General features: G+C 45.6%; 1 protein-coding gene across 1 annotated transcript in view; it reads left to right on the top strand.

Annotated features, from left to right (window-relative positions):
• Nucleotides 1-23220, top strand: part of Fto (FTO alpha-ketoglutarate dependent dioxygenase) — a 348414-nt gene that overhangs the window by 178533 nt on the left and 146661 nt on the right. Inside the window, exon 8 of the mRNA XM_041649608.1 lies at nt 15585-15709. Within this exon, the coding sequence (XP_041505542.1) occupies nt 15585-15709 (125 nt within the window). The remainder of the gene's footprint in view (nt 1-15584; nt 15710-23220) is intronic.

Below are 23220 nucleotides of genomic sequence, written 5' to 3'. Positions count from 1 at the left end.
CATGGCTGGCGATGGTGAATGGCGAGGGACTCACTAAAATATCTTAAATCGTCTCCCTTAAACATGTAGCATCCGTAGAGGTCAGACAGAGCCGAAACTTGAACAGCTGTACAACAAGCCTTGGAGATTGTCTTTAATTGTGTCCCCTTTCTCTAACAGCAGTAATTCTTGTTTATATTGTCAAGAACCTTTCCACCGAGCACAAGCACACCATACTTGAAGGTCAAATGCTTAACCCTTCTGCATGGTAACAATGAAAATGGAGCCTTTTGTTTTCATTAATGTATACCCCAGCCACGGATACAGGGAGAATGGGGGCCCCAAGCGTTCACCAGGCTGAAGTAACTTATTGTAAAAGCCCCACAAAGGGGGCACATTTCTGTTTCCACACACACTTGTTTAGCCTTTGCCTTCTGCATCCAACCACAAAACAGTAGGATCATTTATCAATGGGCAGAATTTTTGGGTACCATTTTGTTCCCTTGAACTCTGTTACTTTTTACTGACCCAACCAAATTGCTTAAAATTTTTCCTTTTCTGCTGTCAGTGTTTAAAGCCGCTTAATGTCTCTGAAGTGATCCCCTTTCTCTTGAACACTTCACACTCCTGTTGACCACAGCACCTGTTACTGTAGTGGACCATGAAATCGCAAATGTCATGCAGCTCTTATTGGCTGATAATACTTTATTAGATATAAATAGAGTATCCTCCAGTCTCTGGGCAGATGCACATGTGCCCACAGAGACCCATGTATTGATTTGTGGAGGTCAACCAGGAAAGGAGTTTGGTGTATTTGTTTGTTTGTCAGGCAAGAAATATTTCTTTTCCTCCTTAAGAGTAACCAAAGCTCAGGGGGCCAGTTCAGCAGACATTAAATATGAGCCCCAAACACGAAGGCCTCTTTGTTACTGAAACAAAAATCCCGCAGCAGGTGGTAGCCTCGAACACAGGAGGGAGGAGGAGGTCCAGTTGTTGCCCATTTTTCTAATCCTTTCAGAATACCCATTGTCCAGACCCCAAATTTAAGCTGTCCCCGCTCGGTCTCATGGAGAGAAGCTTGGCATGAAAGGGCTGCACCAGTTGATGCTCCTGCATATGGGCTTCGTCTCTGGGTATGGAGTGTGTCACCACTAAACAAGACAGGATAGGTAATTGTCTTCCAGAGATGAGCCAGTGAGACCTGTTGATGAACGCGTGAAACTGTTGTCAGTGTGGGAAGGTAGAGTGCAGTGGGGGTGGGGGGTGGGGGGGGTGCGCCAGCGGCGGGTGCTTTCCCTGTCTAAACCCAGGTGGAAATGTGGCCTTTGTTGTCCTGGGGGCTCTCAAAGCAAGTGTGTGTGAACCACAGCTCCCTAAGGCTGGGGTTAAACTCTATTATCCTTCTCTGTTTCTCAAGGTGCTACACCAGGGGGTATCGCTTTTAGAGGGGTTAACACTCTAGGTTGGAAAAAATAAAGAGGTTTTTGCTTTTCCTAAAATTGAATGGAATGTAGCTGCTAACTCTAGACCCCAGGACACCCTGAGTAGGCTGCATTAAAAGATGAGCCAAAGGGCTAAGGCTCCCAGACAGGTTCCTGTTGCTGCTTGTAATGAAGGCACCCAGTATCCATTCATGTGCTGGGCCCTTCTGCATTACCATTGAGCCACCCGTAATTGATTCTTTGATTCCAAATCACAGCCATTGAAGAAAATGGGTGCAGTGTAATGATAGTTTTCTTTTATAAACTTGTGAGATGTCTGGAGCTGAAAATCATGTTCCCCGAAACTTAAGACACAAATCCTAACAAGTGACAGATGCCCCACACGAAGTGTGAATACTGGCTGCTCAGGCTTGCCAGAAGGAAGCTGCATTTTTTTTGCCGCGTCGGCTGCACATTTGGTATGGTGAGGGCTGTGACTGGTGATGCTAAACTTATGGACAGAATTGGAGCTGCCAAGTGGTAGGGCTGTGTGTGTGTGTCCGTGTGAGTGTGCGTGTGTGTGCGCGCGTGTATGTGTGTGTGTGTGGTACTTGAATGGAACCCTTAGCACATGCCAGTCAAACACCTTACTCCTGAGCTACTCCCCAATCCATCTTCAGAGACGTAGCTTGAGATAGGATTCCAATATGTAGCCCACAATTGCTTTAAACTCAAGATCCTTCCAATTCTACCTCCCTCCTACTTCACCACCATGCCCAGTCCCAAACTTGAGGACTTTATAGCTTTTCAGATAACAACAGCATTTAGAAGTTAGTGTTTCTTATGATATGAGCATCTCTTCCACATACAATGTTTACAAATGTGAGAAAAGAGGAACCCCCCCCCCCAATTATTTTTTCTTTTATCGCTTTGAGCCTTTCAAGAAACCATCTGGAATAGTTGTTTACAGACCTGAGGCTCTTCCCTTTCTCTGTTAAGAAGTGGTGTCACTTTTAATGCCAGCGTGGCACAATGTGTGATCTCCTGGGATGAACCTCCCAGTGAGGATTACCTTGATCAGGTTGGCATGTGGACATGCCTATGATGGAGTTTTCCTAAGTGATTTAGCTGAAGTAGGAAGACCCACCCTGAGTATGGGCAGCACCATTTCAAGGGCAGGGCCCCGAACTGTGTGAATGACAAGAGTGAGTGAGTGACAAGCATGGTCATTTCTGCTCTTGACTGAGGTGACGAGCTACTGCAGGGCCCTGTCCTGACGGCCCACAGTACTGTGGAATTGCGAGCCATATAACCCTGTCTCCCTTAAGTTGCTTTCCTCAGGGTGGCTTATCACGACACAAGGAAAGGGAACTAGATAGTGTTATTCTGTCAGGCCTGCTGCGCCTATGTCCAAGTAAGACTCCCAGCAGTCAGGGAGAGAGTCCTTGCTCCCACTGGCATAGGCTGGCACTGAGACTGGGCACTTCCTGAAGCCTAACATCATTCCTCCCGGTCTTGCTCACCATGCCCACTCCCTCTCTGGCTCCTGGGCCGGTGTCAACACCCTGAACCTGGGTGTCATCACTTGCAGGATAAATTTGCTCATGCCGTTGACCTACACAGATGGTTGGGAGGATTTATTGGGCTGTCAGGTCGCACATCAGTCCTATCCAGCTGTGTGACTTGAGGTGAGTTGCATAATGCTTTTTTATTACCATTTATTATTATGTGTGTGAACATGCGTGTGTGTGTTGGCACACATATAAGCAGAGTGAGCATATGGGGTTCAGGAGACCTCTTTGTGGAGTACGTTCCTTCCTTCCACTTTTAGTTGGATCTGGGGCTGGAACTTTCAGTTTGGCCTGCGCATCATATGCCTTTACTTGCTAAACCATGGCCTGTGTCTTGATTTCTTCTCTAGAAATTGTGATGATAATTAAAATAAAACCATTTTTGCTGAATTCTTTCAACAAATTGCCCTAGGGATTTAAATTAGGAATGTGTGAAAAATGATCAGGACAGGGTGTGGCTGTTGGTAATGTCCAATAACTAATAGTTATTGTTATCAACCCCTTTCTGGTAATTCTTACATGGCTACTGTATGACGTGTTTTTTCTTTTCCTGCCTACTAGTAATACTTTAATAAATAAAATCTTCATAAATTACTGATTAACAGGTACTGAATCCCTACTAGAGAATTCTGTCACACAGATAACTGGGTATGGTTGTATGTATCTACACTCTGCCCTGGAATACACTGCTTAGACCTTGTCAAAAGCCAAAACAACAAGAAACAAAAGAGTTATATCACAAAACCATGTGAGTGTGTGTGCCTGTCTGTCTCTGTGCACCCTCCGTTCTGTGAGTCTGTGGGAGACACCTCCAGGTCTCCATAGACAGTGCTGCTAATAGGTGGGGAATGCATTTGGCTGAGTGGGTCTTTTCCAAGGACAAATATGGCAACTGCTCATGGCACTGTCCCTCGATTATCCAGAGTTTTCAAAGTCACATTGTGAATAGCCACTTCATTATGGTGGGCCAGAGTTTTCACTTTGGGGATCTTAAAAAAAAATAATAAGGTAGTTGAAGGTGGCTGGATTTTTATGTAAGCCATGGCTTTGTTCTTACAGGTATGTGTTTTAGTTTTTATTGCCATGGTAAAATGAGAAGAATAGTGCTTAGCTGATTGGTGTTCTATGATGCTGCTGATGTTAGGATAGTCAGCTGAGAGAACATTTTAATAGAGCAGAGTCATTAATAATGAATTAAAATCTATTCTAAAGCTGAATTAAGCCCCCATGTCACCCTCCTGCATCCTCCACCCTGCATGTGTAGCTATTTCCCCTAGATTAGACGCTCCTGGTGGCTAAGGAGTCTGACCTGTTGATATCCACGGTGTAACAGAGATTCAGCTATCGTTCCTCACATGGGAGGTGGCCTTTGCCCTGTGCTCTGGGTGCCTAGTGTAAAGTGCACTGGGCCTGGGTTAATACATCTAATTGCTCATTGCTCCTCAGCTAAGCTTCTCATCTATAAAGGTATGATAAACGATTGCTTTACACAACTGCCATAATTAAGATAATGTTCTGAAAGCATCTTGCACTATATAAGTAAATAGAGGCCCGTGTTGGCCTCTGGCCTCTTGAGTTAGATGTGGCCCAGTTGCTTACTTATAGATTGAAACTTGACAAATTACAAACCTTTCTGGGTCTCCTTTTTTTTTCCATCTGTAAATGAAAACACTGTAAACTAAACCCTTCCTCTTGTAGACTTACTAGGATTCATTGGCACAGAGCGCATGAGCAGTGCCTGGCATATGGGACTGCTGGGCGAGGTGCCTCTTGTGTCTTCACTATCACTACTTATGTAGTGCTAAGCACCACTAGGTACCCTAGTGTATATCTAATACATATACACTGTGAATACTGAGGCAGAGGCCCAGGGGAACAGCATAAGGTGTGGTTTTGTCTTCACTGCTAACTTGACTGGATTTGGAATCACCTAGGAGACACACCTCTAGGTGAGCAGCAGGGTGTTTCCTGCGAGGGTTATTTGAGGAGGGAAAGCACCTTGAGTGTGAGTGTGCTGTCATCCCATGAGCTATAGCCCCACAGTACATAAAAAGGAACAAAGGAAGTTAGCTGGGTACAAGCATCTGTCTCTCTCTGCTTCCTGACTGTGGATGCAATGTGACCAGCCACTTTATCTTTCTGCCACTGACTTCCCCACCATAACGAACTGTGTCTCCGGAGACCATAAGCCAAAAGAAATCTTATCTCCTTAAGTTGCTTTTATTCAAGCATTGGTCATAGGAACAAGGGATGTTGCTAACACAGAAAAGACTCAGTACCCATATTATTTCTCTAAATCACAATAGCAGAGTTTTAGGCTGAAAGCCATAGAGCGAACACGTATTACCATGAAGCACACGGTAATGTTGCTCTGGGGACCTGATGTAGACGAGATGAATCTCGTTGGCTCCCTAACGAAAGAACGATAACTACTCTCAAACTGAGAGGTAAACTGAGGCCAGAAAGGAGAAGTAATTTGCCTGTGGTCAGCTTGGCCATGTAAGGCAGTTGCCAACATACTGAGGTCCCAGTGACAGGGAGATCTGCAGCATTACCACCCACCATCATGTCTTCTGCAGCCCTGAGTCAAGGAACCCACTCACCAGCTTTGCCTGCATTTGAATGCCATGCTGACCAGATTCATGTGTGTGTGTATGTGTTTGTGCACGCGGGCACGTGCATGTGCCACATACATACACACGTGCACACACATCTGTCGCCTGTGTGTGCATGGAAGGGGTGGTGATTTCCTAAAACTTCTGTCTGCTGAACATCCCTAAGCACTTTGAACTATCGCTGTACCTCAGTTTCCATATTTAACATAGAGACTCCTCTCACATGGAGATAGCTACATTAAATGAGATACCGTACAAATGCCCCTTGGCCTGGTAGGAAGATGCATTGGGTAACTGTGGCTCTTGCCCTTGGTGTCACTGTGGGGCCAGTTCTCCAGGCCTGAGGGCAGCAGGAAGGCCTCTGGCTTCCCTGTCTCAAGCCGTTAAATTTCCACTGGGGCTTTGGGTTGGATGTCACAGAGAGAATGGGTGAGTGGAAGGGGGAGGGGTGGGTAGCTACAAAGAGTGAGTTATAACAAAGAGCCTTTTCTGCTTCAGCTCTTGTGTAGAAAACATATGTTCAGTGATGCAGGCAGCAGTTGGGTTAAAGACACACTGTAGGGCCGCAGACAAAGGGCCCGCGCTCTGCCCTCATTCACGGAGCATCTAAACATATTCACTTGTCTCCCTAGTTAGGGACTGAGCTGTCAGCTGGATCCTCTTGCAAGTGTGATTTCTTTTTCCCGTTCCCTTTCAAAAGCCTCCTCCTCCCCTCTCTCCCAATGTTTTACACTTCATAGAATCCAGTGTGCATGGCAGACCACTCCAGTCTTTGTGCTCCCGATGTTTGGGGAAGACGGGAACAGACCTGATGGGAGCTTGGGTAACTCTCACTTGCCCAGGGACTGGAGGGCAACGCAGCCACCTTTAGGCCAGACATCATCAACGTCCATTCCTTAGTGCTTGATATAGCTAACCACTGTGTCACCCCCAATTAGCATTTCGGCCGTGAACAGATTAGTGCAGCAAGATTCTTACAAGTGGCGACTGGAAATTAGGGGCGTGTGTGTTGTGGCGGGGTTGGGAGCATTCTTGCTTTTATTTATGGAGTGAGTAGCTTTTGGTGAAAAGACAAATGACAAGGCCAGGCACCTCTACAATAATTGGAAAGAAGTCAGCTGTCATTCCAGTATTCGTCATGGGAAATATATAGGCATGGCCATGCTTACTTGTAGGTCCCCTTGATGTTCTGTGCTGTAGATTAACCCCTTCGTTTTCTATATTGAAACTTCTGCAGCTATGGTAGGTTTATTTCCATGAGTAAGATTTTATAAACACACATCTCATATATATGGATTAGACATAACACTTTTATTTGTAATATATTAGGGATACTGTTGCAGTTCCAACACACTAGAGATCTGTGAATTAGCGTGCTACTCATTGGGCCACTAAATGTCTCTTGGTCATTTTTCACCCCCTAAAAGGGCCGGTGAAAGTTGACAAGGAGAGAATTATTACCACATTTTATAGAACATACTAAAATTCAATGAAATAAGGTGGTTTATAGTAGTGAGTGAGACTCCTTGTGTCTGTGAGGATATCTTGATTTGTATTTTTATGGCCTTGTTCTTTAGTCCATTTCCATGCTGGTGGCTCTTTTCCTCTTGCTCTTGTTGTTTCCTGACATTGTTTACTGGTTGAGCTACTTGTTCTGGAAAGCACCAGTGCATTCCAGCAGAGAGAGGCAACAGAGAGGCAGTAGTCTCCTTTGACTTAAAGCTATAAATGTGTTGGGTGCTCATGCCGGCAGTGGAGGCAATTTCAGTCAAGCTCTGTGGTGTCTTCCAGTATGAGGGTGATTATAGCATCTACAGCTGCATCAGACAAAAGACACCATGTATATATTTTCTGGCAGAAAGTGTCAGCAAAGTCATCACTGTCAGCACGTGTCTCAACAGACGGAAGCAACCACTGAGTTCATCGACATTTTAACGCCTGCCTTTGAAAAAAGTCCCTGGAAGGAAATTGTTGTGGAAATGTATGCACAGGCTGCAGAGTGTACCAGTGTAGCTGGGGTAGAATTGCTCCCAGTGCTTTGTAGACCAGGCTGGCCTTGAACTCACAGAAATCCGCCTGTCTCTGCCTCTGGAGTGCTGGGATTAAAGGCATGCACCACTGCTGCCCAACAGACGGGGCTGTTATATAGAGAAACCCTGTCTTGGAAAAACAAAACAACAACAACAAAAAAGATTTGCTCTGTGCATGGCACCTTCTTCCCTTGCCTGGTGCAGCATGTCAGCACACAGCAGCAGAATAAGGAGGTGAGCTAATACCCGTTCCCATGTTGAGTGGAATGATGGGAAGAAGGAAAGTCATGGGAGTGTGTGTAGCTTGCTCTTGCTTTTAGTGTCATCCCTGCCCTGGCTCCAGGACTGTCTTGGTGAGAATAATTAAGCCATGTCTCTCACTTCGCTCTGAATCAACTTTATTAGGTAGACGGTGCTAACAGTGATGAAGAGGAGACTTGTGACACAGGCCAATCTTTTAGGCTGCTTGGAAAACACACGGAAAGAAGAACAATGATTTTGTAAACTCCATAAAGGTTTAAAAAATAAAAAGCAGTCTGTGAGAATGTAAGTTCGTAGAGCCTAGAAATCAAACCCCATCTCATCATAAGAAGCCGTTGTTTCAGTGGCGGTAGTTAATGTACTGTACGTGAAAGATTTAAGGCCGGCTAGAAAGCCTGGCCTCCGCTCTATTAGGCTGCTATTGAAAAGCCAGCAGTGGAACTCCGACTCGGTGCTCTGAGGTTTCTTAATGGGCTGTCGGGGGCAAGACACCAGGGCTGTGCTATACTAGCTCTTTCCTGTGCATTAAAATACAGGGCCAAATGATCACACACACACGTATGAATTACTTGATGCTCTCTCTCTCTTCCATATGGCCAGCCGTGTCTTTGGCGATTAATCACTGACCAAATCGGCCAAGGGCCCTCTGAAGCACTGAAGTCAACACTGAGTTGTACCTGTGCCAGTGGGGGCAGTGGGGTTGCAGCGTGAAATAGAAGGATGGGGGCTGCTGGCGCCAAGGCCCAAGCAGCTGGCTTCTATAAACAACACATTTCTCCTTCTTCATCTTCACCTTGTCCTCGGTTTTTCTTTGTGTTCTCTTCTTTTTCTCTTTTCTTCTCTCTTCTTCTATTTCCTCCCTCCTCTCCTCTTTCCTTTCTCCACTTCTTTCTTTCCTCCCTCTTCTTTTTTCTTCCCTTCTTTCCTTGTTCCACTTTTTCTCCATCCTAAAGTCCAGCTTGCAAACGTTGCCCTGGTGTCTGTCCCAGTGACCACATATGAAGGCCATCCCTCTCAAGGCTCCTGCCAGGAACTTCAACACGGCAGCCATGGAGCGGATTTTAGGATTTCTTTTTCTTTTTCTTTTTTTAATCAGTATCCATGTCCACCTTTCTGGGTGATTTTTCTGAAATCTTTTTTATATATGACAATTTCTGACATTGGCTAAGCACTCTGTGCATGCCACAGTGTGCTGACCACCGTATGCAGACGGTCAGACTGTGTATTAATATCTATCACTTACACACCTGGGGAAATGAGGGCACTCATTAAAGACTCCACAGGTTTTTCTCCTCAGACATCTTCCTCTAGACTCCTCAATTTGCCCGCACCCTAACCCACAGAATTCTTAGAGAGAACATTGTGATGGACACATTTGGTGAACTCTTCCATTCAAATGAAACAAGTCTTTGAGAGACACTGAACCAAGCCTGCCTGTCGGTGGGGATGAAAGGCTCCATTGTTGGCCGCCTCTTAAGACCTCTACCTTTGAGTCCTCCCACCCCAAGACAGTGGGCTTATCTCCCTCTTGCCTTGTCAATAGATTCTGGAGGAGAGGGGAGGGGACCAAAGACAGCCTCCTCCCGTAGTCCAGTAGAGGTGGCACCCAGTGGAGGCTCGGTGTTATCTCTTAGCTGAGGTCAACCAGGATGTGTTTTCTCAAATTCAGGAAACAGGGGAAAGAAAGTTTTAACATTGTGTAAACATTGGCACCCCCAAAATCTCTTGCTTCCAGAGAGGGAGATAAAGGAGGCAACAGGGCTGAGGTGAATGTTTATTTGTTCTGCTGAGCTGCAGATCCAAGAGCAGTGGAAATCTTTGGTGGTGCCCGTCCAGTTCAGAAAATGTGAAGGCATCACTCAGCGTTGAGCTTCGGAGGCCACACAAAAGAGCCACCTCGAGCTGACAATCAGTAAATGAAGGAAGACCTGCAGTCGACCTCTCTTTGATGGGACTAAGGCTATCTCAGTGGGTTCAGAACCTTTCTTCTTAAAGGGGGAGGCATGGAAGAAAAGAGGAAAGGAAAAAGGAGCCCTGGATTTTTGAAGAGGGGAGACGGGTTGGGATTTTGACAGTGTTGATGTTGGGGGAAATGGCCTTCCTCACTGATAACATCTGAAGCCAAGTTTCTTCACAAGTTGAACCTTAGCCCGCAGTATGACTTGGAGCATAACTTTGTAATTTGTGAGTCGGGGGGGGGGGGGGGAATGGGGGACAACACAATCCTAACAGACCGCTGTGTATGCAGTGTTAGGAGGGCCGTGTTCCACGAGATGACACTGTTAGTTCTTTGGTGGTGGTCAGGAAGGGAGCTGGGGAAGTAGAAAGATCTTGTGATGCTGGGATCCTGGTGTTGGTATTTTGAAACTGCAAGAATGCCCAGTGTAAATAAGCTAAGCAGAGGCCTTATCGGCCCTCCCTGTGGACTGCTGTTCCATTTCCCTGTATGTACCAAATGCTACACTTTGGCGTGTGTGTTCATATGCACACTCATTAGGCATGTTAAAAGCTACTTAATATGATTATGTGCTCAACAAAAATGAGTTGCTTTGTCTTAATAAATCCGGAATTAAGAAATTCTTTTCGAAGAAGAATGTGAAATGTAAGCCTAAAATTCAAGATTCCTTAGGGTCTCCCTTTCCCTCCCTCCCTCCCTTCCTCCCTCCCTCCCTCCCTCCCTCCCTCTTTTTTCCCCTCCCTTCCTTCTTCTCTTCCTGTCTCCTTTTTTCTCTCCCTCCCTTCCCTCCCTCCCTTCTTTTCTCCCTTCCTGTTATAGATACGTTTTTTTTTCTATTGATTTTGTGTATGTAGATTTAAGGGAGAAGACACTGAAGGCTTTGTGGGATTCTTAGTGTCCCTGGTGTCTCCAGACTCCTAGGTGTTTTCTCTGTTAGAATGACTTATTACTGAGCGTATACAAAGATCAAATGCAATGGTTCTATAGTGAAACGGTACTGTAGCCAGTGCATCCAAATGAGAATCGCCTTTGGTGTATATGCTTGTTCTTCTTAATCATATCGCTTTAGAGTAGATTTTTACAAGTTCTTTCTTAGCTGTGTCTTCAGGAGCACTTTGAATCAAAATACTCCTTTGACGTCTATCTAGGCAACCAATTGCCTTACAATCGAGGTGCTTGACAGCCTGTCATTGGACTTTATTCAGAGGCGTCCCTCAGGAGCCTTGGAAATGGGCAGAGACCCTCTCTGTTGGTAAAGAGCTGTACTCTGGGGGAGGAAACATGGAGGTGACTGAAGACATGCACTGGACCGAGGTGTGGTTTAGGACATGCTCAGCAGTGGCCAGACCAGCTGAGCTTGGGCCATGCAAGCTTTTGCTAAGGAGATGAGGTCTGAGATATGTCTTGAAGAGTAAGTAGGGTCCCAGGGAGTGCATCTGCAGGTGCTTTCAGGTGCCCAGCAGTTTATATGGAGTAGATGACAAGAGATAAAACTGGCAAAACCAGCAGGATGCATACGACGATACCAAGGTTTCCTTTGTTTTAATTTTGTTTGGGTTTTGCATTACTTAGGTATTTGAGCTTTTTAGAAATGTGTCTGTTGTTTTAAACCTTCTGAATTTTAGCAACTAAAAATGCATAAGCAGAAAGAGCTTGGTTATGTTGGGCTTTGGAGGCCAGAGCCCTCATCTCTAAGGTTACTCTGCTTCATGGAGCACCAGGACTTCGTGCAGAAAACTCACAACCCACCACCTGGGTGAAGCTGAATTGTAAGAAAGCAAGTAACTTGTTCAAACTTGCACTGTGAAAATGACCCTTCCCTTCCCTTCCCTTCCCTTCCCTTCCCTTCCCTTCCCTTCCCCTGTTCCTCCCTCCTGCCCTCCTCCAGGTCTCCCCTCCTCCTCCCCAGGGACTTGTGCCTGATGGCAAGTATTCTGCCACTGCACTACATCCCAAGTCCCCAGCATGCTTTCTTTTGAAGTGAGAGCATTCACAGATGGGTAAGGTTGGTGGCAGTGTGGCGTCTGTCATGTGGAGCAGGTGAGAGGTCTGAACTGAGGGACAGGAAGAGGCAGGTATAAGAGAGGCGTCAGGATGGAGTGCTGGAGTGAAGGGGTATACAGGGCTTGGAGAGACCAGATGACTCCAGGGATGGAGTCCGTGTCATTGCTCTGAAATGGTACCACTCCTTCTACAGTAAGATTGGTGAGAAGATGAGAGAGGAAAGCCAAGGGGGCTCAGATGTGGGCAGCTGGAGGCCATGGTACCGTGTTTGACGTGTAGCCGGTTGTTGGCGCATGAGGCAGAAGTCAGTGCAGAGGGTGGATGTGTAGGTGCCTTGAGTCTACAGGGGCCCCTAGAGCTCTTTCTACAGAGAGCGAAGGTTATGACTTCAGGATGGCAACAGCTGATGGTCTCAGGAAGAAGATTCACCTAGGAGACATGCCAAGGGTTGGCCAAGAGCCTGTCTGATGGGTGAAGGCCAGGGCCAATCAGGGCTGTCGCCAAAGTGAAGGCTACTCTGGAAGAAGAGGCTTTGTACTTGGAATGTACAGAGGGATGTCTTTGTGTTCCTGGCACACTGGAGGATTCTGGTCATGGTTGCCATATAGTTGTACAATTTTTTTTCGAGACAGAAACCCTCTGTAGCTTTGGAGTCTGTCCTGGAACTAGCTCTTTGTAGACCAGGCTGGCCTCAAACTCACAGAGATCCACCTGCCTCTGCCTCCCAAGTGCTGGGATTAAAGGCATGTGCCACCACCGCCTGGTTACAATAATTTTTAAATATCAAGTAGCCAATCCTTTTTGACATCCTTTTGTTGAACTAGCGCAGCTTTGCACATGGGGAGATGACCCAGACTGAGCCTCTAGTCCTCTTAAGAATATGTTCTGTTCATTCCTATCTGCCATTATCCTCTCAGACTTTATTGAAAGGAGTCTAAGTGTGACGGGGCTTTAATTCTCCACCACTGTTGAGATCTTCTTTCTTGCTGCAATGTGATTGGGCTTTTGCATCCTCCAACACCTCTGATACCTTCCTTTATGATGCAGAAAGAGTGTGCTGCCATCTGGGAACCCTGGCAAGCAGTGACTCACCTAGAGGAGGGCAAGGCAGATAACCTGCCTTTACTGTCTTTATGGTTTTCATCTCATTCATGAAGAACACCACTGGTTTCTCCATTTTTCTTTAAAGTGTGTATATTTTCTATTTTTTAAATATGGGCTAATTTAAAGAAAAAAGTGTTAGATGTTATGTGACTTGTAAGGGGATGAGAGAATACCTGAAGACCAGGGAACTGAAACCTGGGGTCTGGTTATTTTCGAAGGTCATGAAGTTAGTTTTTGCCAGTGAAAAGCCCCCTACCGAAGCATATATTCCTCCCAGTTTACCGATTTTATGAGCTTATCATGTATGTAATAGTGATTTCTTAAGAGTCATCCCTTGTTCTTTTCATTTGCAATGCTTATTTTCCGTGCTTGTTTCTTGTTTATCATTCTGACAAATAGTAAGTAATTAGGTGGTTAATGGAAAACGGTGGTAACCGGGACAGGTTCCCTCTGCTTCTGCGAAACTTCCTTGTACACTCTTCCTCTTCCCCCTCATAGACACTCTTCCCGTGTATGGAAAACAAGAGCCTCTGGATACAGTTGAAATGGTGGTAGAGGTGACAACACACTGAAGACACTTTACAGATTATTCTCACCATATATGGAGCCTGCTGGATGTGTCCCTTGTCCTTTGTTTTGGTGAAGTAACATGTACACACAGGCCTGGTAGTGTCTTGAAGCCACTTTCAACTTTAACTGTGTGATATAGAGTATCCTAGGCAAGGGACAGAACTGTGGTGAGTAAGACACTCTGAAATAAGACTTTTTAGATTAAAAGTCACAGGCCAGCAGCTGCCTGAGTTCTGTTTACCCCACCATATTTCTTATTCTACCTATGTGATATTAAAAAAAAATATGAATTTCTAATGTGAATAAAGCCAGGAGTGTTCACATTTAATACTCCCCTGCCAATGGATTTGTTTGTTTGTTTGTTTTGAAAATTCCTGATCTGGCCCTTTTGAGCCAGCGTCTCTGGATGGCAGAGTTCACAGGAGCCCCATTGTGGCCATTACATGCTCTCTTCAGGGAAACTCTGCCTGACTCACTCTTACTGTCCGTCCGCCATAAGTGGGGGTATGTCATTGGCGGATCTTGGGTTGCAAGCTGGAACTGTCTAGAGAAAGTAAGCTTCCTCTCTGGGCTGGAGGACTGACACATTACTTCTGTGGAACATGATTGAGTGTCCCCTGCCATCATCTCCCAGGATTATGCATGTCTAGATCCTAGAAGCATGAGTTAGAGTTCTCATTCTGCCTCCTGCCTTAGCTCTGTGCCGGACAGAGGATTCCAGTCTAAGACTCAGAAATAAGTTCTGGCAAGTTTAAAAAAAAATCAAGGCTTTATTTAAAAGATATGGGTAGCTAGGTGATTTGAGGAGAAATGCTTCAGCATCAGACATGGAAGGACCAGCTGAGCAGCTGGGACACAGGAGGATGCTTCAGACTCGCTAACCTTCACTTTGGCCAGTCCATTAAAAAAGTTTTTATAAATCCAGAGGAAAGCCAGCTTTAGTTTCATCATGTTTTTGGAACTGTCTAAGTATTTGTGACTTGTATTCTATTTGATATACGTTTCTATTTGGGTATTCTAGTGTTTACAAAAGAATGCTATAGTATCCCCACAGACTTCATACTGACTTGAGATTAAAATAACATTCCCAGGGCTGGCAGCATAGCTCAGCAGGTAAAGGTGCTTGCTGCCAACCCTGATGGCCTGAGTCAGGCTCTTTGTCCCACATGATAGAGGAGAACCAACTCTCATAGCCCCATGCGTGCACATAGGTCCGTCACCCCAAAAGTAAATATGTAAAAAGTAAACGGATGTAGGGCTCTAGAGTTGGTTCAGCACTTAGAGAGGATACTGTTCTTGTAGAGGAACTGAGTTGCTTCTCAGTACCCATACCAGGCAGTGCAACAACCACCTATAATTCCTGCTCCAAGGGGTCACTTGCACACACACACCCACAAACACACACACAAGTACACATAACTAAAATCAAAACAAAAAAATACTTCTGAGTAAATAAATGCTAGTAATATTCACAAATTTTAAAGATGTTTATTGAAATACACTCTGTTTCTGATTAATATGTGCTTATTTCCTTCTTTGCCAGATCTTGATTTGCAACAAGCGAGGGAAATGAGTGATAACACCCCAAACCTCTGGAATGGGTAGAAATTGAAAGTATTAATTCCAATGAGAGGGGCCACACAGAAAGCCTCTGCTGGGTGGCAGGGAACAGAGGCAAAGTCAGAGCCTGCTTTTCCTTTATTGTTGTTTTTAAGGCAAAGCAAACAACTCATGGTGACCAGTCCATGAAAATCATTTCTAATAATAGCTCATGGTGGGCAATTCCCTGGGAAAAAATCGTTGGTGTGCTGAGAAAATGAGGGTGAGAACGCATGGCGTCTGGACACGTTTCTTTAGGCAATGGCGCTTTGGAGTTTGCCCTGTGTGCCATGTACATTGATTAAGCCCAGAATATATGCTGGCCATTTTTGACCATCATTTACCGTATTGATTTGTTAGCAAGGGAACTGTAATAAAGAAGCCATTGATTTACTGTCCTTATTTGCTTATGGGCTTTTTTTTATTATTAATTTTTCACTTTTTCCTTCTCTTTTGGGGATCATTTCTTCTAGACAAATGCTGTGCTTCGTGAAGTTAGAAGAGATGGGCTCCCTGTGGAACAAAGGAACGAAATTCTGGCTGCCATCCTGGTCTCGCTCACCCTGCGCCAGAACCTGAGGAAAGAATGGCACGCCAGGTTTGTGCTGCCGGGAGATGGGGTTTGTGTCCCTGACCTGGCTCGACTTTCCCTCTCATTTGTGGGGCTATAGGAAATAAGCATATTGAAGACATTCTGAGCTAAAGTTGGCTTTCCGGTCCATGGTCACCGCATCAATTATAATGATGCCCGACGTTGTCCATATGTGTGTATGAGTTCTCTTCCCTTGTACCATTTAGCCTGCAGGTTTGCACCTTGAGCATAATGTAGCTTAAGTGCCTGATGCCCAAGTGCCCTTTCTGGTCAGCAGTCTGAAGACTGGCTTTGCTATTCAGTTAGGCAGATGCCTGGGAGGTCCACCAAGCCTTACTCCGTCACTGCAAGTGACAGACTGGAAGCAGTGCATTTATTGGTCTCATTTTCAAAATTGGCTGAGTGGAGATTCCTTCTGCTTCAGCCTGGTTTCTTTGTGCGTGGCGCTGTCACTGGTGGAAGGTTTGCGCAAGTCATCCATTCTGGCGGATGTGCTTGCAGAGTCTACTGTTAGTTTGCTGGAAACAGATGATGTCTGAGAGGTCGGAGCTGGCTCCTCCAAGTGTTGGGATTCTCCTCTATGTTCATAGCGGTAAAAACACTGAGGCTTCTGCACACAAGTGGGAGAGGGACCAGAGGATGATGCTGTGTTTCGTTCACGGTTCTATTTGATGCCTGGAAATTCTATGTGCCTGGGAGTCAAGGAACGGTTTATATTAGCCATGATAATCTCTAAAACTTCATACAGCAGAATTTTCATCAATTGATAGTTTTACTACTAATTGTAATCCTGCAAATGAATATGTTTGAAAAGGATGAAGTCCCGAGCAGCATTTCCCAAGGAAGGCAGCCTGAGCTGTCGCTTTTCCTTGAGTATCAGAAAGCTGCTTCCTCAGGGGCTGCGTGGTCTGTCCAATCTAGGCTTGTCTTAAGGGGAGTCTCACAGTTTTCAGTGGTGCCCCTTCTTCACAGGGTAGTCATAATTAGTGAGTTTTCAATGGCAGTGGCAAAGGAATTATTTGCCGTTTAACTTTCCATAGTTAAATTGTGACTTTTTTGTGTTACTATTATTATAACTGTATTCTATCTTATTAAACAATGGACTAGCAGCACTGGGGCTCCAGAAAGGTTTCCTGCTTTGTTTTTGCCACGCTCTTTCTTCCTCGCTAGTGCTGCTTGTTAACTCAGAAAGGAGAGAAGCGTGTGTCCCCTTATATTCTGTCTCCCACACACCTCTCTCCAAAGCCGGCACCGCCCAGAGTGCACGCTCACTGGGGGTGGCTGTCTTTTGTTGGGTACATATAGTTTGCCACCAGTGACTTCCTATGACATCAACTCACTGGACAACGTAGCTGCCATGGCCTGTTTAAAAAGAGTCTGGCTTTCTGGCCCTTTACTGCTAACAGTTTAATCAGGGGCTGGAGCCAGTGTTGAAGTTGATGTAGTCTAGCATCTGAAGCAAAAATTCACAATTCCTTTGTGGCAGAGGCGGAGAGAAGAAGGGGCTTAGCAGCTGACACTGTGCAGACCCTCTTAAAACCAAACACCTGAAAGAAAATTTCAAGAGGCCGATGTCCTGAGAGCTCCCAAGGCAAAGTGTCCTCGGAGTATTAAATAACCGTATTCCTCCCCCACCCTTCTATGCCCCCATTTGATGTTTCCCATCCCGGTGCCCTATCTCAAAGCCTCATCCATATGAGCCGGATAAACAGACGGTCACCATATCCCTCTCTTTCCTCATCAAAGCATTGCCCGGCGTCTGGCACAGGCCAGGCCTTGCGTGGTCGTCCAGCGGGTGGTGGTAAAAGTTATAAAGCATCCCGGGAAGTGCCTTTCTTCCTTGCTGCCTGGGCTTTAAAGATGGGCTTATTGTGTGCTTTGGAAGTACATGAAGAAAACAACAACAAAAACAAAGTAAAACCACTGTGCTTTAACAGAAAATAGTTAGCACTCACCAGAGACCAAACGGTAGGTTACATATTTCACCTTTGTCTGAGCTACCTAGGGACCAGTTTGACTAGATACTAGAATTTTCTTTCTTCAGAAAGTTGCATCCAGATGATTCTACTTAACTTTTAATACTCATTGAGCTGTGCAGCCTCAAGAACCTTTGGTCGGCCTGACTCCCGCGGGCATGGCTTCCGTGCCAGTGTGCCATCATAAGCCCTTTCTCGAGCAGGTTCATCTGCCATCATGGTCTCCAGAGAACATTTTCAGTGATGCTTGTAACTTGGTCATAAAATATGTGTCCTTCTCTCAGGCCAGGAGTGGAGCCATTGTCTGGCACTCCGCATGCCTGAAACCAAAAGCATATGTTCCCTGTGATTTAGCTCCTTGAGGAAAGTGTCAATTCTGCAGTACTTGGGGTAACTGAGTTTGTCACAGTGTCACACAAGCCCGTGATTCTAGAGGCACATCTGAGCGCTGTTGGCTTCCCTTCCCCAAACTCAATAATCTTATAAACAGCCCTCTCCAAACAGGCTTATTAGGGCTGTCGATTCACCTCCCCAGAGTTGAATGATCCAACATCAGGAGCCCTGTGTGAATGCCGGCTAAGTGTTAACAGAAGTGGTACCGAGTTTCTGAAGATTTGCCTTTGTTTATACAGTCCACTCCGCCTGATGGACAGCTTGTTATAGCTTTTAAAGAACTGGGCAAGCCCTCTGATCTGACCCCTTCTTGACCTCCGCAGCCCAGAGGTCAGTCTGCAGCTAATAAAATCTGAAGCTCTTAGGGTCTACTGTAGGAGCAGGCAGAAAAAGAGCAGCTGCAAGGACTAAGTATCCCAGGATCGGCTGCTTTGGGTCACTGTCTGATAATGAAAATGATTACCAAATTATATGGAAGTTTAACTGCAATAGTGAGAGAGAGGAGGGTGGAGCCCAGCGTATTAGGTTTGATAAATGAACTGTGAAGAGGCCCATCTGGCTCTCAGCATCTTTTTTCCCCCTCTTCCCCTACCAAGGGGAAACATTTGAAAATAACAGCAGTACATATAGACTCAATGACCCATGCAAGGAGCTGGAGTGGATTAAGATTTAATGGTGACAGTGGAAGGAATTATCATTTGAAAAGTCCACCACAGAAAAGGTACAGTTCAGTGTCCATGCCTGATTTGTTTTCCTAGATAAAAACTAAAAGCCAGAGCCTTTGTTTATTCTATGTTGCGTCCTCAGCGCATCACCTAGGGTCCCGAGAGTGCTGGGGCATTGATGGCATAGTTACTCGTGTTCTGCTTCGGGAGTCAGAGAGGCCCCCTTTGCCTTGAACACGTCAGAATGACGAGCAAACATTTTCTTTCTGCGCGTTTGCTTGCTCAGTTTCAGTGATGGAGTTAACAAAAGTGCTTTACAAAACAAAACAAAAGAAGGTGTCCATTTCAACATACGGCCCTTACGCATGCTGCAGCCCTGGGTCTGTACGTGGCTCCTTGGCGCTAGATTCCAGCTAAGACTTTGCAGTTTTTCTGGGACAGATGCACTGTTTTCCTTGTGAGTAAAGCTCACTCCCCCAGTATTCATTCCACAAATGTGCGGCGCCTGCATCAGAGGTGATGCTGGAGCCCACACAGCTCTGTTCGTTTCTGCAAAGATCATGGGCGCATCATGACTACCTGCTTTCTGAGACTAGAATGATTTTATTCAGTGAGCATGAGTATATTTTGTATGCTTAACTGTGTACAAAATACTGCACACAATGCTGCTCCTACAGTGGTGCGCTCTGCAGCCAGTTCCAGGCTTCATGTGGGGGTGAGATATCCCGGGTGTCTTGAGAGGTGGTGGAAGTCTGTCAAGAGGAGTGTGGAGCTGCTGTGTAGCCTGCCCAGCAAACTATGTCATCGTAGTGGTCTTAAAAGACTGCCATTCTATGGCATTGAGGGCTCTGACTTTGAGCTATATTGTCTGCATAATAGAAGCCTCGCCTATACGGTAATTATATTGAAAATAGAAACAAAAAGCTTCTGAACATTACCCAAAGCTAGCATATTTCTGGCTTTGACGTGACTGTGTATTAGGGAGGGAGGGGCAGCAGGGAAGGATCTGACTGACCCCGCAGGAGGGCACACTTGAGAGTGAGCAGCCCTGCTCACTGGCAGGCCCTGCCTTATTGTTGCTGTATGAGGACCAAGCACAACAATAAGAGCAAAGCAAGGCCGTTAGGGTTTTAAGCCCTGAGATGTAATCCGAAGAGAACCAGATGCCGTGTGCTCTACAAGTCAGCATGGTGAAGTACACAGTGAGTGACTTTTGAAGTGTCTGCTCGAGACTGCAGTCATCACACCGTCTAGTCACCGCGAACTCGCTACCCAAAACAAAGCCCTGCTATCTGGTAATAGCCACTGTAGATTTCTCCTTAACCCCACAACCGCTGGCAACCACCAGAGATTTGCCTGTAATGAACAATTTTATCAAAAGACACAAGTTTGGCCCCTTCCGTTTAGCAGAATTTCAGGGTTCATCCCTGTCATAACCTTCATTCTCTTTGGTGTTGAATAATACTTCATTATTTGAATATGCCATATTTTATTTGCCTAGTTATCAGCTGTTGGGCATCTGGTCGTTTACATTTGGAACTATTATAAATAATACACCTCTGAATATTCATGTGCATATTCTGGTAGATTACAAAAAGGCATAGCATGGGTCTGGGAATGTAGTTCAGTAGTAGGTATTTTTAATATGTGCAAGGCCCTGGATTCAGCCTCCCATAACATGCTCATGTACACACAGGTGTACACACACACACACACACACACACACACACACACACACACACACAGAGCTACTGAGTGCTATCTCTCCTCTGTTGACTTGATTCGGCGTTTATACCTGTTTCTCTACCATAGGTTAAACAGTATTTGTTGGCTTGCTCCCCTAGAGCAGCTGGGATTGTTGTAGCAGTTAATAGTCTCTTCCATTGTCATCATGCTCCATCCCAGCAAGGGGGCTCGACACTGTTCATGATGTGTGCCTGGCATCTGCCAAGGCACCTGGCATGCCAACTGACTGAAGGAAGTACTTACTTCTCCAGCCCATGCCTGTGTTTCTAGGTACTTTGTGTTTCTTTTGGTGTCTCCTTAACCTCGCTGAACTGGAACCTTGAACCTAGAGAGGAGGAGAGAATCCTAATATTAGAAATGAATAGTAGTTACTTCTCTGACCTTACCAAGGGTGGAACACTCACAGCCGGAAGGAGGCAGGATCTTGAACATAAAGCTTCGGACACAGTCTAGTTGGAGGAGAAAACACCAAGGTACTTTGCTAGCACCAAGTAAAAAACCATGGTCTCGTTCTTGAGCCAGCCATTCCTAATTCCCTGACCTGGGTGAGAAGATGGTGCATTGGGAGGTTTGGGTCAGGCCCTAAGGTCGTCTCCAAAGGTCATGCCTCTGAATAAGGTTTGGGTTCAGTCCAGGAGGGCCAGGCTGAGATTGACGTGGCTCCTACAATGGAAGAGACTGATACATGCTGCAGGTGTTCTAAGTTCTGTGTTCCAGCTGTTCTGGGCAGCTACCTTGTCCTAGTCACCTGCTGGTGTCCTGAGCCTTGGTGACTTCCCGTCTGAGCCACAACTCATTGTCCAGTTATGGTAACAATGTGTGTAGTCACTAGCCCCAGGGTGCCCTGGGAAGCCAAGACAGTTACCTGCTGAGGTAAACTGTGACTATATCCTCTTACAATGTCTGATACTGTCCTTCATGCTCCAGAGTGGCTGATTCTTTGGGCAGTTAGTTAGTTGGGCACTAGGAGTTTAGTATGCGTGTGTACGTCACTCCTTTGCCATAGATGAATCTGTGGGTACTGTCTGAGTGGCATGAGGAGACATGGGGGATGGGGGCACACTGGCCTACCAATCAGCATTGATTTTCTTCTTCTTCTTCTTCTTCTTTAATGCATCTACCCTTCTTCTTTAGTAACTGCAGTCTCTGCCTACTGCCACCCTTAGCTACAGAATGTCCTTTGTGTCTCTGAACCAGATCACTCTATAAAACCTGATAACTCCGTAAAACCCTCTATAAATGTGTAGGGATTGAAACCTTATATGAATGTAGAGCAAGGACTGGGTGAATGAAGAGCTGGGTTACTTTTTGTCCGAGATACAGCAGCTTATCTTAAGGTGGGCAGTGCTGTTACTGTTATTGCCATTGTCGCTGTCATTACTTGAGCAGTTTTATGGGGACAGAAGCCGGTTGACTTCTACACATCTTATTTGTAATGTCCACATGTGGGCTGGTGAGCTGGAACTCTGCCAGTTACTGATTGTGACTAGTTGTTAGCTGTTCTTTGGGGCCCTGCTTCTTAGCTTTTGTGAGGAAATACTGATTCACACATTGATTTATCCAGCAAGTGTTTCCTGGGGGCCTGCTGTTTCCCAAGCCCTGCTCCAGGCTCTGGAAGCACAGCAGTGAACAGGACTGAAGACTGGTCCTCTCTTGTGGGGTTTCTCTTCTAGGGTGGGGGTGGGGGTGTGTGGTAGGGGGTGGCAGGCACCATTTCCCCAGGGGAAGCCTGCATAGCGTGTCTGTAAAATGTATAGGGCTATGTGAAGGGCACTCAACAGAATTGAACCAGAGCTATCCCATTCGGGTTAAAGATAGCAAGTTGTCCTGTCTGATCTTCCTCATAAATGGTCACTTGTGATAACTCTTGCCTTTGTAGTTGTAAAGGGTCAAGTCTGTCAGGTCCCCACAGAACACTGATATCTCCAGGAGCCCCAGCCTAGGGATTCCACATTAATGGCCTCTTTGATTGCCTGCTCCCTGGCTCCAAGTTACTTTGCCAGACATTTGCTACTTTTAAAGCCTTCACTTTAAGAAAGGCTTACGTTCATTCCAAGTGTTGTATTGGGAAATCCCCTTAAGAGAGAACTTGAAAAGCCACACCTGTGCCATAGGCGTTTGGGATTATGGCTGACAATGCGCTCTCCTTTATCAATGGTTGTTATTATCGCTGTTGTTGATGCCAGTCACATGTTGGGTCTACAAATATCTGTTGAGTTGCTAGCTAGTACTAGGTACTATCCTTGGCCCTGGGGCAATACTGATGAGTAACAGTTGATTAGGAAAAATGGCTTATGTAATATAGAACAATAAATAGAAAGAAATGGGTCATGATTTTAATGGGAACTCAAGTCCCAGGAAAGGAAGATACAAGCTTGCTTAGGTGTTCTCAAATGAGTCACAGGAAGTCGGTCTCTGTGAGGATTATCCTTTCTCATCTGGAATGAGTTGGCCGCTGTTGGGTAGGAGAACTGCCTGTCCCTGAGAATAAGACAGGAGGAAAAGAAAACCACGTATGATGTGAGTCCTTGGATAGAATCTTTGCCATCTTCTCTCAAGAGATTCCTCGTTCTCAATTCTGAATGTGGAACAAAGTAGTTTTATTTTTCTAGAAAAGATTGTATTAATAAATCATAGTGGTTGTCTGCGTAGATTATGAGTCATAGTGTCTGAGTTTGAATCTTGGCTGCACCTCCATAACTCTAGGGAACAATTGAAGACTGTAACTAAACAAGTT

This window comes from Microtus oregoni, unplaced genomic scaffold, assembly GCF_018167655.1.
Source record: "Microtus oregoni isolate MIOR12 unplaced genomic scaffold, Mior012 000004F_ref0000308, whole genome shotgun sequence".
Classification (NCBI taxonomy): Eukaryota; Metazoa; Chordata; class Mammalia; order Rodentia; family Cricetidae; genus Microtus; species Microtus oregoni.
This window is presented reverse-complemented; position numbering and strand designations above follow the sequence as displayed.